Source organism: Echinops telfairi, unplaced genomic scaffold (genome assembly GCF_000313985.2).
Source record: "Echinops telfairi isolate 266 unplaced genomic scaffold, ASM31398v2 ScPeMD7_4048;HRSCAF=4782, whole genome shotgun sequence".
Lineage (NCBI taxonomy): Eukaryota > Metazoa > Chordata > Mammalia > Afrosoricida > Tenrecidae > Echinops > Echinops telfairi.
The window spans coordinates 2,419,108-2,433,639 of NW_022107947.1; the positions used below are offsets into that span (position 1 = coordinate 2,419,108).

The 14,532-nt window shown below is 38.8% G+C and overlaps 1 protein-coding gene across 2 annotated transcripts in view; it reads right to left on the bottom strand.

Annotated features, from left to right (window-relative positions):
• Positions 1-4,871: 4,871 nt before the first annotated feature.
• The window catches only part of PCLAF (PCNA clamp associated factor), a 9,884-nt gene continuing 223 nt past the window's right edge, over positions 4,872-14,532 (bottom strand). The window contains exons 2-5 of one of the 2 annotated variants that reach the window (XM_045294960.1): positions 14,275-14,357; positions 11,153-11,315; positions 8,399-8,420; positions 4,872-5,643 (exon numbers count right to left, since the gene is read on the bottom strand). In XM_045294960.1, coding sequence (XP_045150895.1) covers positions 8,399-8,420; positions 11,153-11,315; positions 14,275-14,357 — 268 coding nt within the window. In that variant the 3' untranslated portion in view covers positions 4,872-5,643. The remainder of the gene's footprint in view (positions 5,644-8,398; positions 8,421-11,152; positions 11,316-14,274; positions 14,358-14,532) is intronic. The other variant, XM_004716279.2, reaches the window with a different exon arrangement.

Here is a 14,532-nt window from a genome sequence, read left to right on the forward strand (position 1 = left end):
GGATGATCCCTTCAGGACCAGTGGTGTGAGTGGTGACACTGGGAGTGTAGAGGGAGAGTGGGTTGGAAAGGGGGAACCAATTACAAGGATCTACATGTGACCTCCTCTCTCGGGGACGGACAACAGAAAAGTGGGTGAAGGGAGACATCGGACAGGCAAGACAAAATAATAATTTATAAATTATCAAGGGTTCATGAAGGAGCAGGGACCGGACAGCGAGGGTAAAAATGAGCTGATTCCAGGGACTTAGGTGGAGAGCAAATGTTTTCAGAATAATGAGGGCAATGAATGTACAAATGTGCTTTACACAATTGATGTAAGTATGGATTCTGATATGAGTTGTATGAGCCCTAATAAAATGATTAAAATAAATAAAAATAAAAAGACTAAAAATATATCATTTTAATGTAGATGCTCGAATAACTAACTGGATTGGCTCTTAAATATCACTTGATGTATGAGTTGCTTGGAGGCCTCTAAAAATAACCCAACCCTCACCTGAAATTCGATGTTTTGGTTCAACGGCATTTTTAGGATTTTGTGGCCAATACCAGAGGGGCAAATGGTTCTAGTGGAAGTTAAGTAGTCAAGTTACTAACAGAAAGGCTGGCAGTTCTCACTCACCAGCCATTTTTCAAGAAGAAATACAAATTAAATTTATAGCCATAAAAATTACAGCCTTGGAAACTTTATGGGGCAGTTTTACTCTGTCCTATACGGTCTCTGTGAGTTGGAATCAACCTGACAGCAACAAGTTTGGGTTTTTGTTAACTGGGAACCCCCAAATCCTATATAAACCACCATTTAGACAGTGGTCTCAGATCTCTTGAAAGGTGCCTTTCCCTTCCCCCCATTTTTTATTGTCCTCTGTTATCATTTAAGGAAAAATTAGCATATCCAACAAGTATTTTGTCAGAAACACAACATTCTGTTGTTTAGATATTCCTAACATTCCATTGGCATCTCCAAATATAAGATAACCAAACAAGAGTCCAACAGTTAATTAATAAAAAAAATTAACTCAACTTTACATTATGTGCCTAAACATTAAACATGAAAAGACATAAGCTTTTACATAAGGGACTCAGAAAAACTCAATTAGAATACCATTACATCTGAAAACTATGTGACTTAAATAGAATTTTTAGCCTGAGAAATAAAATGATAATATAAAAGCTACTTTTAAATTGTATTTGAAGATTGTCACATAGAAAAAAATCATTCTATGTTATTTCATTAAAATGTACAGCCTTAGAAAGTGTATATAGCGTCACTATGAGTCAGAATGAACTTCATGGTCATGGGTTTGGTTTTCAAGGATAAAACTAGATAAGACTAGAAGGGGAGTTACAAAACATATAAAATTTCAGCTCATGGTATTTTTTTACAATTAGAGTTGCCAAATTATAGACCTAAACCCTCTGCTGTGAAATCAATGACCACTCCTGGCAACACCGTCAGATAGGGTCAAACTGCCTCATAGTTTACAGAAATGAGCTTAGCCTCAGTAGAGCCGGTGTGTTTGAAATACCCACTGGCCTTTCAGTTGGCAGAGTGCCCTAACCACTGCGCGTGCACACACAGACTCACTGCCATCAAGTCGATTCCGACTCATAGCCATCCTCTTGGGCATGATAGAACTGCCCCTGTGAGTTTCTGAGACTCTATTTATGGAACAAGAAAGCCTCCTCTTTCTCCCCACTGAACACCAGGACTCTGGACCATCTCATAAATAACAGTAACTGGCTTGGGTTGAACAAGATGATTTCTATCTAAAATTCTTCCCAGTTTTAATTCGATGAGGACATCACCCATGGCCTAGATGTGATTCTTAAAGATAAAGGAACCATTTATAATAATGTTGGCTAGACCTCATCCTAACTAAACTGTCAAGTGTTTTTCAAACGTGAGTAAACCATAGAATTCTAAGCGCCATAGATCTGTAGGAGGTATATATGAAGGAAAGGTTCCGTATAATTAAAATTTTAAATATTTATTTCCTTTTAAGTAACTCTTTGAACATTCTCTAGAATTTTCCTTTATATTTGTTCTTCAAGAAACTACATAAACATAAAAGCCACGTAATATTGTAGCATTCCAAAACTCTGCAATAGCTTTAATCATTGTTTAGTCAGGAATTTAACACTAGCTTTAATCATTTCAATAATTCATTCAAAGAGGGAAACTAAATCAACTTAGGGGAATTACAAAATTATAAAATTTATTTAGTTGACTCTTTAATGGATAAACTTTTTTTCCCCAGTAGAACTAGAGTCTGTGCTGTTCCTCACTTATGTTAATAGAATCTAAGTTACCAGGCTACACTTTAAGAAAGCTTTGAAAAGTAAACATTTTTATATAGGACTCCTCCCTAATAAATATGAGAGAGGGTGGAAACTGCACATTTGAAAGGGCTAAAAGTTATTCTACAACAACAATGTTAGACATCATTGAGCACATGGCCTTAAAGTCTTTGTCTCCCCAAATGAAAAATAACAAGTCAGGTTTCAGACAGACCTATAAAAACTTGACTTTTATAGATTTCGTTTGAGCTACTCCTTAATAAGGCACCTAATTGGTAATTATAGAGATCTAAATACAGGCATGTACATATATAAATATATATGAGGATGTGGAAATAGATCTATTGCATATATGTATAGATTTAGTATTAAGGTAGCAGATGGACATTGGACCTCCACTCAAGTACTCCCTCAATGCAAGAATATTTTGTTCTATTAAACTGGCATTCCATGATGCTCACCATCCCAACATGATCGCTGAAGACAAAGCAGGTGAATAAGCAAATATGGTGAAGAAAACTGATGGTACCTGGCTCTCAAAAGATATAGCATCTGGGGTCTTAAAGGCTTAAAGGTAAACAAGCAGCCATCTAGTTCGGAAGCAACAAAGTTCACATGGAAGAAGCACACCAACCCGTGCAATCACAAGGTGTCAGAACAAAAAATCATATCATTGTGAATGAGGGGGAGTGAAGAGTGGAGACCCAAAGCCCATCTGTAGGCAATTGGACATACCCTCATAGAAGGGTCGCAGGGTATGTAGCAAAGATGAAACATACAACTTTCCTCTAGTTCCTAAATGCTTCCTCCCCACCCACTATCATGATCCCAAGTCTACCATATAAATCTGGCTAGACCAGAGGATGTACACTGGTACAGATAGGAACTGGAAACACAGGGAATCCAGGGCGGATGATCCCTTCAGGACCAGTGGTGTGAGTGACGATACCAGGAGGGTGGGTGGAAAGGGGGAACCGATTACAAGGATGTACATATACCCTCCTCCCTGGGGGAGGGACAACAGAAAAGTGGGTGAAGGGAGACATCGTACAGTGCAATATATGACAAAATAATTTATAAATTATCAAGGGTTCATGAGAGAGTGGGCAGCGGGGAGGGAGGGGGAAAAATGATGAGCCGATGCCAGGGGCTTAAGTGGAGAGCAAATGTTTTGAGAATGATGAGGGCAATAAATGTACAAATGTGCTTTACACATTTGATGTATGTATGGATTATGATCAGAGTTGTATGAGCCCCTAATAAAATGATTTAAAATATATACAGTTATGGAAAAAAAGAGAAAAATCTATCAATATCAATCAAGTAGAAAGAAAATGTTTTGAAAATGATGATGGCAACAAATGTACAAATGTGCTTGACACAATGTATGCATGTGTCCCCCAATAAAATGATTAAAAGCTGCATGAGCCCCCCAATAAAATGATTTTTAAAAAACCAAGACACCTAAAATTATCAAAGTACATAAGAAAAAAAGCTTTCTCCTTCCAATTCAGTAGCAACACTCCAACAAAAAAAGCCAAAAAGAAAATCTACAATCATTAAAACTCAGTTTGGAAGTTGATAAAATCAGAACAATGAGATTTGCATTTGTAAGGAATAAAATAGAAATATCTGATAAGGTGGTGAAGAAAGCTGATGGTGCCTGGCTATCAAAAGATATAGTGTCTAGGGTCTTAAAAGACTTGAAGGTAAACAAGCGGCCATCTAGCTCAGAAGCAACAAAGCCCACATGGAAGAAGCACACCAGCCTGTGCGATCACAAGGTGTAGAAGCGATCAGGTATCAGGCATCATCAGAACAAAAAATCTTACCATAGTGAATGAGGTGGGGAGTACGGAGTGGAGACCCAAAGCCCATCTGTAGGCAATTGGACATCCCCAGGGTCGCGGGGAGGAGACAAGCCAGTCGGTGCAGGGTAGCAAAGATGAAACATACAACTTTACTAGTTCCTAAATACTTCCTCCACCCCAACACCACCTCCATTGTCATGATCCCAATTCCACCTTGCAAGTCTGGCTAGACCAGAGGATGTACACTGGTACAGATAGGAACTGGAAACACAGGGAATCCAGGACGGATAATCCCTTCAGGACCAGTGGTGAGAGTGGTGATACCAGGAGGGTGGAGGGAGGGTGGGGTAGAGAAGAGGAATCGATTACCAGGATCTACATATAAACTCCTCCCTGGGGACAGACAATAGAAAAGTGGGTGAAGGAAGACATCGGACAGTGTAAGATATGACAAAATAATTTATAAATTATCAAGGGTTCATGAGGGAATGGGCAGTGGGGAGGGAGGGGGAAAATGAGCTGATGCCACGGGCTTACTTGGAGAGCAAATGTTTTGAGAATGATGAGGGTAACGAATGTACAAATGTGCTTTATTCAATTGATGTATGTGTGGATTGTGCTAAGAGTTGTATGACCCCCCCAAAAAAAATGATTAAAAAAAGAAATATCTGATAGGACATGATAAGAAGCACATAAATAGATAATATAATAAGAAAATAAGTATTTGTTTTATTATAGACAAATTTCAGTATGCGTGTTAGAAAGTTACTTTTAATAACAAGATATCAGCGAACAAAAGGTCTGATGAAGAAACAAGCATATCAGCCACTGAGTAATATTACAACCACTTCTTCAATTACACCCTTGATTATCTTGAAAAATAGAATGATGGTTGTGAGGACTTTAGACATACTGCTAGGTTTATGGCATAATTTATCATTCATGCTTTATTGATTTATTTCCAATGGCCGAAAGGGTAGTATTTTATGACAGTAAACCAAATATATATCCAAGGACAATTCTTCTCAAGGTAGTCTATGGAATCTGTCTTCCTGATCCTATGCTAACTGCTTTTTAAAGCCAGTAAGAGGAACAACAACTTGGCACCATGCCAATAAAAATGCTCATACAAATAGCTAAGCAGATCTCAAATACAGTAGATTTGTAATTAGAACACCACGCAATTATTTAGTAAGTACAAGAAGCTTAATAATAAAAAATAACAAAAATTTTTTTTAAAAAAAGCTTAATAAGTAAAGGGATGAAACTAAATACTACATTATATAGAATACTAAGCTAAGTAGTCATATGTTAATCTTACAAACACTCCAATGTCATAACTACTTTATGTTAAATAAATTTAAGCCTAATTTTTAAGCAAATGCCTATTCGACAAACCTAATTGAAGCACATATTATTTCTGCAAATTTACACCGGAAGAGTACCCAAGAAACAGGAGAAATTGCCAAAGGTGATTTAAGGTCTATTCTTTTTCATCATCTGTGTGATCAGGTTGCAAAGGATGAGTTCTGTGGAAAGAATAGAGAACTTCAGAAGTCATCCAAGTATCAATAACCAAAGAAACATAATTGAAAATCTTTATGAATAGAAATTAACTGGTCAAGTCATTAGAAATGAAAATTAAACTCCATTCATTGACAGAGCTTACCAATTTCAAATACTAATGCAATGAAGTTTTATTCCCTTCTGAATAATATAAATGTATTACCTGATTAGAAAACCCATAAAATTATTTAAAATTATAATATGGCAGTCATAGGCCAGAAGACAATTAAAAAAAATTTTTTTTAAAGAAGACAATTTATACCAAATCCATTTTGTACTCAATATTCATTTTTTAGGGAAAATTTCAATTAAGTTATGTCACAGTGTCACACACATGCATAAACATATAACTTGCATAGTATAACCTAGGAAACTAAGGTGCTGAAGGGGTTTCTGGGGTTTGCAAAGAAAAAGAAACACAACATCTAATGCACCAATTGTGTTCAAACATGGCAATCATAAACCAGATTCTTTTTTAAGAGTTGGAGAAGTTCTGTGTGCACTATTATAATATCCTTATTTTTCAAATTAGATCTAGTGAGCCTGAATGGTCATACAGCTAGCTCATGAAAGAAACTTAAAGGCAGGTTTTCAGACTTGATAATAATCTTATATTATTTACCTATTATTAAATTCCAGAGAGCTCCTCAGTGCATTTACTTGGAAAGTAAATCAAGTTAACAAATGAACTATCATGATCCAAACTTGCTTTTTGCAAAGGATTGATTGATTTTAGGCATCATAGTTAATTAAGGTAGACTTTCTAGATTCTGATTTTCCCCAGACAACTAATGAGCATTTACCCTGCCTTTGGGAGAAAAATAAGGTCCAGAAGTAACCATGTTTCAGACTATGAGTTCGGGGTTTATAGCAGAAGTCCTTCAATAAACTTATTCACTATTTTTATCAAGAGGTAACACAACAGACAGATCTAAGCAAAGGTTCTGATAGAATAATGTAAAACTCAGTTGCCTACCAAGTTTTAGAAGAATACTATTATGTCATAGATTTTATAATACCTTGAATTAAAGATGTATACCAAATTTATACCAAATCCATTGTGTACTCAATTTACATTTTTTAGGGAAAATTTCAATTAAGAAATACTATACTGTCACACAATAACATGCACAAACATATAAGTTGCATAGTATAACCTAGGAAACTAAGGTGCTAAAGGGATTTCTGGGGTTTGTAAAGAAAAATAAACATTTAATACATCCATTGTGTTCAAATTTCTTTAGGAAAATACTGTATATACTCATGTATAAGCCGAGTTTTTCAGCACATTTTTAATGCCGTTTTTGTGGTAAAATTAGGTGCCTCAGCTGATATTCGGGTCAGCTTATACTTGAGTATATACGGTAGGTGTGATCTCTCTCTAGTCTAGTCTTATAATCAAATTTGATTGTACTGGCATTTTAGTTTCCAACTATAAATCACAAATAATTTAACAGGATTGAAACACAGCTGAGAGCCAATGTTGACTATTCCACACCCCAAACTAAATCCACTAGCATTGAGTTGATCCTGTCTCATAGTGACCCTACAGATTGAACAGAACTGCTCCCATGGGTTTCCAAGGTTGCAAACCTACAAAAGCTGACCACCTCTTCTGTCTCCCATTGAATGACTGGTGGGTTTGAAATGTTGGCAGACCAAAGCTTAGCTTACCACACCACCCAACCTCTTAATTAGAAAGAGAAAGAACAAGGAAGACTGTTGTTCTAGAGTCTAGGCTATGAAAGGAAACTAGAAGAGACTTCAGATCATAAAAGCAAGTCTATTAAAATAATTCTATCTAAAACTGTACCTATTTGATTACTAATTTTACAGCAACTTCAATTTCAAATCATAATGGTGATGTAGCAACAAGGACTCTTCCTTTCATATCTTTCAATATGGATAGTAGTCACTTAGAAACCATTTACCAATGACCTTATAGAACAGTATTAACTTATTTTTAAACTTTGTTTTAAATAAAATATCATTTTATTGGGGGCTCTTACAGCTCTTATAACAAGCCATACATCTGTTGTATCAAACATAATTGTATATATGTTGCCATCATTATTTTCTAAACATTTATATGAATAAACATTTCATATGTGTACTCTTTCAGTCATTTCCTTTTCTTTCTTTTCTTTTTTGGGGGGCAGTGCACAATGAACTTTAATGCTTTCCTTGGTCATACACCTCACAGGTGGTCTGGCACTTTGGTACAGGAAGGATTTGTTCCAATGCCTTGTGAGCAAGCTTAAGATACAGAAAAGACACAGAAATCAATGGCTCAACATCTACTTTGGGTGAAAGGTTCTTGGCAGGGTGGTAAGTGTGGGTGTGGGCTGAGTGGTGGTGACAGAGGGAGCTGGTCCTGGCGAATGGGGGACAGTGGGGACAGTGGAGAGCAGCTGGCCCTTTCAGGCTGTGAAGGCACTGCCTTGCGAGCCCAGGTTCAACCAGTCCACCAGCTCACTGCTTTGTAACCACAGCCCCATCTTCCTCTAGGCCCTTCCATGGTCGGAGTTGCTGGCAGTGGATGCTGAAATCTCTCTGGATCATCCCTGAGGTGGCTTCTGATAAGTCCATGTCCCCGATCATGTGGCAGACAGGGGACTGGTTTTTCCACCACAACAATGCACCTGCTCACACAGCCTTCTCAGTGCACCACTTTTGGCAAAAACAGCGTGCCTCTCTTGCCCCACACACCTTACTCACCTAACCTCGCTCCTTGTGACTTCTTTTTGTTTCCGAGAATGAAGAGGAACGTGAAAGGACAGCGATTTGATGACATAGAAGAGGTGAAGAAAAAAACGAGGAAGGTGCTGTCAGCCATCCAAACAGATCAGTTTGAAAAAATGTTTCCAAGGACGAAATCACAGATTTGACAAATGTATTAAGTGTAATGGAGAGTACTTTGAAGGTAATAGGTGGTTTAGTAAAAAAAAACTAAATACATAGCTTTGGGAGTAAAAAAATTCCAGTTTGGGGGGGTACCCCCTAGTATGCCCACCAACACCTCCCTCAAGTACTCTGCTTTTAAAACAAAACATTTACAAGCTGTTTAGAGAAGCTAGACATCATTATTTACACATCTAATTATTTTAAAATATGTAATAGGTTTCTATTGTCTTTCCTCCCACCCTCTGGGATTCTTTAAAGTGATGATTGAGCATGAAGATATTCTTTTACCCAGAGATAATCATTATTAATATTTGCTCTATTTTGTACACAAGACATATTAATGTCTTTAACACAATATATCCAGGGTTTTTGCTTAACATTTATCATGAGCATTTTCCTGTCATTAAAACATGAGGTAAACAAGCGTCCATCTAGCTCAGAAGCAACAAAGACCACATGGAAGAAGCACACCAGCCTGTGCAATCACGAGGTGTCGAAGGGCTCAGGTATCTGGCATCATCAGAACAAAAAATCATATCATTGTGAATAAGGAGGAGTGTGGAGTGGAGTCCCAAAGCCCATCTGTAGGCAGTTGAACATCCCCTTACAGAAGGGTCGCGGGGTTAAGAGCCAGTCAGGGTGCAGTGTAGCAATGATGGAACATACAACTTTCCTATAGTTCCTAAATGCTTCCATTCCCTGCCCCCCCACCCTGCCCACCAACTATCATGATCCCAATTCTACCCTACAAATCCGGCTAGACCAGATGATGTACACTGGTACAGATAGGAACTGGAAACCCAGGGAACCCAGGGTGGATGATTCTTTCAGGACCAGTGGTAAGAGTGGCTATACCAGGAGGGTTGGGTGGAAAGGGGGAACCGATTACAAGGATCTACATATAACCTCCTCCCCAGGGGACGAACAACAGAAAAGTGGGTGAAGGGAGACGTTGAACAGTGTAAGACAGTGACAAATAATAATTTATAAATTATCAAGTGTTTATGAGGGAGAGGGGACGGGGAGGGAGGGGTAAAAAATGAGCTGATGCCTGGGGCTTAAGTAGAGAGCAAATGTTTTGAGAATGATGAGGGCAATGAATGTACAAATGTGCTTTATACAATTGATGTATGTATGGATTTTGATAAGAGTTGTATGAGCCCTAATAAAATGATAAAAAAAACCTTAAAAACATGATTTAGTAAAGACTTATACACTGAACTCTGTCTGTGTGTATACTTTTATCCCCACCTTATGTTGTTCTCCAGTACTCTTTTTTTTTTTTTGAGATTCAGAATTGGTTATTGACAATGGCCCATGTTGTCCTCTGCTCTCAGAACAGCTCTCAGGATCAAAAGAACCCAACCCAAGTCCCTGAGGTTGACGTCTTAGCATGGCTTCCCTCCCTATGGGAGGGCAGAGCAAGGAACCCCGCCTGCTCCCATCAGGCTGCCTTTGGGATGGGGAGATGCCTAAGCATCACACAGCGCCACCCTCTCCGCAGCCGAGACTGCATGGGTCACCTTCACTGGGGTGCAGAGATGGTGTGGCCCCCGCCTATCCTGAGGCCACTCTAGAACAGTCACCCTAGCGAGGACAGTAACCAGACCCAGACACACACTTCTGCTCCCCCTGCTTCAAAATGTCCCCACCATTCCCCGAGATCCAGGCCATGGCAGAGGGGCTGGCAAGGAGGGAATGGGGGGGGGGGCTCTCCAGTATTCTTGTATGTTATAAAAAAGTTGGAAAGAAAACACATCTTGGTTGTTCATAGATGATGGAATTTCCGTATTTTCCAATCTTTCTTCATTGGTTATACATTTCTTGTAGTAGTTGAATTAATAATTTTTGGAGAGGTAAGAGTTGATAGAATTCAAATTAGAATAACCAGAGTGAAAATAGTTTTGCTTTTTTGTTAAAAAATAAAAAAATATTAAAAGTAGATGGTGAAAATTAAAGAATAATGGAGGGAGGATGGGGTGGAAAAGGGGAACCGATTACAAGAATCTACTTATAACCTCCTCCCTGGGGGATGGACAACAGAAAAGTGGGTGAAGGGAGATGTTGGACAGTGTAAAATATGACAAAACAATTTATAAATTAACAATTTATAAATTATCAAGCGGGAAGGGAGGAGGAAAAATGAGAAGCTGATGCCAGGGGCTTAAGTGGAGAGCAAATGTTTTGAGAATGATGAGGGCAATGAATGTACAAATGTGCTTTACACAATTGATGTATGTGTGGATTGTGATGAGTTGTATGAGCCCCTAATAAAATGATTAAAAAAGAAAAAGAATAAAGATAGGAAGTTAGCACTTACAGTGTAGAACTTATATAATCTGAATGGGAACTGATATAATCTGAGTAAATAAGTAAAATTAATATCTTTTACTGGTAAGAGATTTGGGGAGTAATTTATAATAAAACATTTCTTACAAGTTCAAAACAATCTTTGGTTTGTATTATTTTATCAGCTTGGAGAGAAACTTCAAAGTCACTTAACATTCATTTGTTCTTATTTTCCAAAATATAAGTATTTTCTTAGTATTCCAGAAAATAAAACCTTACTTTCTTTTTGAATTTCCTAAGCCACTACATCCTGGTTCTTCAGGACTCCGATTCTCTTTTTCTGAATCTTTAGTGGACAGACTGAAGAATTCTCCAATTCCTTTTTGCCATTTGGGAGTTGGGCGCACACAAACTGGATTCCCCCCTGCATACTTATTTTCAGCTGTAAAACATAAATAAATATAACTAAATAAGAACACAACTGTAAAACATTTTTTCGTTTTTTCACAAGAAGCTATTTCAATACTAATTCTAATACTAAAGTTTCATCCAATTTCTCCAAATGTAAAGGTGGCACCATGTACTATAGCAGTGCTTCTCAACATGTGGGTCACAACCCCTTTGGGGGTCAAACAACTCTTTCACAGGGGTCGCCTGATTCATAACAGTAGCAAAATTAGTTATGAAGTAGCAATGGAAATAATTTTATAGTTGGGGTCACTCCAACATGAGGCACTGTATGAAAGCGTCATGGCATTAGGACGGTTGAGAACCACTGTACTATAGACTATCACATTGTTAGTTAATAAGGTCATTTGGTTATAGCATATATAAGAGGCAAAACAGCAATGTGAAAGTTTCCACAAAGAATCTGGTTCCCTTTTTCCAACTCATAAAGTAAGCCTAATTCCTGATTGTTTTTTAAGAGTAATATAAAAGGAAAATTCTTGCTCCTTCAGGGGAAAAAGGAAAAGAAAAACCAATAGGGGCAAATCATTGAATCACTAGCGTATCTATGCTTTAGGAGTACTGGTGGCCTCGTGATTACCCACTGGACTGCGATCCGAAAGGTCAGCAGTTTGGAAGAAAAATGGGGCTTTCTACTCCTGTGGAGTTACAGTCTGAGAAACTTTCAAGGGCAGTTCTTCTCTGTCCTATAGGGTCACTATGAGTCAGTAATGACTGGAAGTAAGAGAAGGATCTATGCTTTAAACATCTATGCCTGTGTGTTAGCCTGGGTACTTTAGAGAAAGAAATCCACAGAAACTCACGTATAAGAGTTTTATATAAAGGTTAAGTGCACATCAAGAAAACATCCCAAAACAGTGCTGCCCAAGCCCACAAGTCCAACATTAACCCATATGTCCAACACCAATCCATAAAGTCCTCCTCCATCTCACAAAAAAGACGCAATGATGCTGACTGCAGGAGGAAAGCTGAGTCAGTGAATGTGTAAGCATCTCAGCGCTGGCAGGGGCTTCCACATGGCTACTCCAGCACGCAGGGCTGCATCGGGGTAGTTCCATGTGGCTTCTCCTCAGGGATGTCTTGCAGGAAGTGAGCCTTGCCAGCTGAAGCAGGGAACTGGCTAAGGCAGCTGCACCCTGTTCTGACCATCAGAAAGCAAGAGACCCAAGAACTAGAAAGGTGAGGCTCACCAAGCCATTTATCCCGCCCCCACCCTTGCAATTAACCTTACATGTGTTTATTGGCCAGGTTGGCACAATAAACTACCTCAGCCTGCAACTGTTATAGGAAGCTGACAAAAGTTACTTTCATATATTCTGTATGTGGTTATAATGCATGTACTTTTCAAAATGCATAAATGGCCTTTAAAAAAGTGATCCTTTGGTTCATAGCTTTCCTGGAGGAAATTTAAGCCAGTAATTGCCCCATTAGAGAGTATATGCCAGCATCCGAAAATTCAGATTTGAATCCAATCTTTTTATTTTTTTGAATCCCAATCTTCTGATTTAGTTAGGAGACCGAGTTATGTAACCTGGACTGAAATTTCATCTTTAAAATGGGACAATATTGCCAATTTCAAATAGTTATTCATTGAGACTAAAATTAACATGTAAAATGTCTAAAAGGGATCCTGAGGCATATAAAATTAAGTGAAATGCATATTCATGAAGGCCAGTCCTATTCAATTGGTTCTGATGAGTCAACCAGTGACTGAACGTGGACCTAACAGAATTTTAGTCAGCTTATTTGTTGTTCTTCGTTACCTTTCAGTGCGCTCATATGCGCAGAGCAAAGCTGCTCCGCCGTGTTTTCAAGCTTGTGACATTCAGGAGGGTGGGTTCAATCTGGGTGGGTTCAAACTGCCAACCTTTGGCATCGTGGTTGAGCACTTAACCATTCCTGGCACACAGCATGCGGTAGTCTCAAGACCATAATGTAATCTTCTTTCAAAATTTTTTATTTCTGTTATCTTTTACCTAAACTCAAAGCAAACTCATAGAACTGTGCCTGTGAGCTCCAGAGACTGTCAATTTTCTCCTGCAAGCTGCTAACCTTGCATAAGTATAACCACTTAGGCCATCAGCACTCCTTTTTTATCTAAAGAAACTGAAATATCAAGTATTTTCTAAGGAAATGTTTAAAATAAGGTGACATTCGAGTTAACTTAAAAACCAACCAAATTTTAACACAGCTCTAAATGGTCTTGTGCAATCCATCTCTCCACCTGAAGTTCAACTTTCTACTGAAAGGCACAAAGTACTAGATAGCACAGTATTTTCTGCTCCTCTCCACATACAAAAGGAACATGCTGCAACTAATTTCCTATCCTGATTTTCTGTCCTACTCTCCCCTCTCCAAGGCAGAACAGAAACTGCAAAGTTAGAAAGCACACACTTACACTATAGTTGAGAAAATTTTAAAAGGATGGAAAGAAGAGAGCATGGAATAAAAGAACAAAAGAAGGAAAACACGCAGAAACAAGGGGGGGGGTTACACAAAGAGGACAAAGTAATGGTGAGCGCTGGCGACCTTGGTGCTAATTCCTAATCTACTTTGAGGAGGGGCAGGGGAGTTGCGGGGTGGAGGGGAGCTTAAATAGTGTCTTATAAGGAAAACCTCATCGGTCGATTTAAGGACAAAACAAAACATTAAGCTGAAAAAGATGAAATGGTTTGACATTAAGCTGAGCTCAACCCTAACCCTAAGACTTGTGATTCTTTTCCATGAGACCCCACTTCTACTCCAGCCTGCCTAAAGGCCAAGCCCCCTCTTCTTTTCCCCTCAAAGGGCAAAGAAGAAATTTCGGCATGAGAATCCCCAGACAAATTCCCAGGGATGGAAGGGGTGGGTTTGTGGGTCCAAAGGACATTGGTATTGGGCTTGATTGGGGGGTGATTCCTTTTCAACTAGGAGCTTGCACAGATGCATTTTACCTTTCCGAGATGAAGACGATGTGATGTTACTGGAAGAGGTAGAGGAGCCCAGCACCTTCCGGGGGGCCCGAGATGCCATCACTGCCAAGAGAGGAAAAGGGGGGCGTGAAGAAGAGGGCAGGGAGCTTTGGGGTATCAAGTTTAAAGGTATTTTTGCCATAGTCCCCATCCCAGAGGTTTGCAAAGGAGACCAGAGGGGTAATTACCACCACAGGGTGAAGGACCACAGTCTAACTTCAGGAGCTCAGCGCGCACCTG